The sequence below is a fragment of the Pundamilia nyererei genome, unplaced genomic scaffold (genome assembly GCF_000239375.1).
Source record: "Pundamilia nyererei isolate P.nyererei 1_Seehausen unplaced genomic scaffold, PunNye1.0 scaffold00514, whole genome shotgun sequence".
In the NCBI taxonomy this organism is placed as follows: Eukaryota; Metazoa; Chordata; class Actinopteri; order Cichliformes; family Cichlidae; genus Pundamilia; species Pundamilia nyererei.
This window is the reverse complement of record NW_005187915.1, coordinates 83,359-84,481: the sequence shown is the minus strand read 5'-3', so window position 1 is coordinate 84,481 and position 1,123 is coordinate 83,359. Positions and strand designations below refer to the sequence as shown.

The following is a 1,123-nucleotide window of genomic DNA, read 5'->3' as shown; positions in this document are numbered from 1 at the left end:
TTCTTGTATTCTCTGTGTCAAGTCGCTAAATGAAAAGTCCCCTGCTGTTATCTCCTGTCTCTTTATTGTTGTCTGTCCACTTTGAAAAGGTCACAAAACTAAAAAAACTAAAAAAACAACAACAACCTGGTGGCTGTTTTATTTTGCATTCTGATTGGATGAGGCCATGATGATAACAACCTTCAATTCCTTTGAACCTCCTCATTGGTTCCTCATCGTGGGAGTTTCAAAGCAATATCAAAATTGGACCTCTTAGGCTTCAAGTTTGCTTATTTCAGCCTTTATGGCCAAACATTTTGTTCCATCAGTTTACTGGGGAGTTCTCACTAAAGTAAGATTGTTGGGAAGTTGGAAACTTTATCCTGGCTTTTCATTGTAAAGCAGTGGCTTCTTAGGTGCTGAGCAGCCTTGGAATTGTGATAAAGTGAATTTAAAGTCAAATAATCTTTCTATAGACACATTTTGGACTAAATGTATGAATGCATGATGCATGAAATAGATGCAGCAGTTATGCGATATATCTAAAGAAATCAAACCATCGATGTGTAACAATAAGAAAAGATGCGGGGAAAAAGTACCGAACACATGAAGAAAGGGAAATCACATGGAAAGTCATGACATCAGCTGAAATCTGTCAGTAATTAGAAAGCAATCCTGTCACTTAGTACTGATTATTATCAGCTGGTTCAGGCCTAATTGATGGCCAATAAAAAGTTGTGTCATTACCAATGTGCCACACAATGGACATTTCATGATATATAAAACCAGTGAGCGTCTAAGGACTGTTGCAATCGTATTGCTGCGAAACATAACGATGACATTGGTTACAGAAGAATGTCTAAACTACCGAAGCTTCCACTGAGGACTCTGGGAGCTGAATTTGCATGAATGGAATAATGTACTGAGACATTCCTGACAAAAATCTACCAGGAGGATGAACAAAGAGTGCATGTTTCAGCAAGACAATGATGCCAAACACACGGCCAAGGAAACTCTAAACTGGTACCAGCCAATCAGCTGCCCTGAATCCAAATCTATGGGGAGTTATAGCACGGCCCACGGGACCTTCAGGATTTGAATGTGTGGGAGAATGGGCCAAAGCCACACCTGAGCAGTGCCTGCA

The 1,123-nt window shown here is 40.1% G+C and overlaps 1 protein-coding gene across 1 annotated transcript in view; it reads left to right on the top strand.

Moving 5' to 3' along the window:
* The window catches only part of LOC106455946 (lysophosphatidic acid receptor 6), a 12,363-nt gene that overhangs the window by 2,418 nt on the left and 8,822 nt on the right, over positions 1 to 1,123 (top strand). The window contains exon 2 of the mRNA XM_013907769.1: positions 257 to 331. Within this exon, the coding sequence (XP_013763223.1) occupies positions 257 to 331 (75 nt within the window). The remainder of the gene's footprint in view (positions 1 to 256; positions 332 to 1,123) is intronic.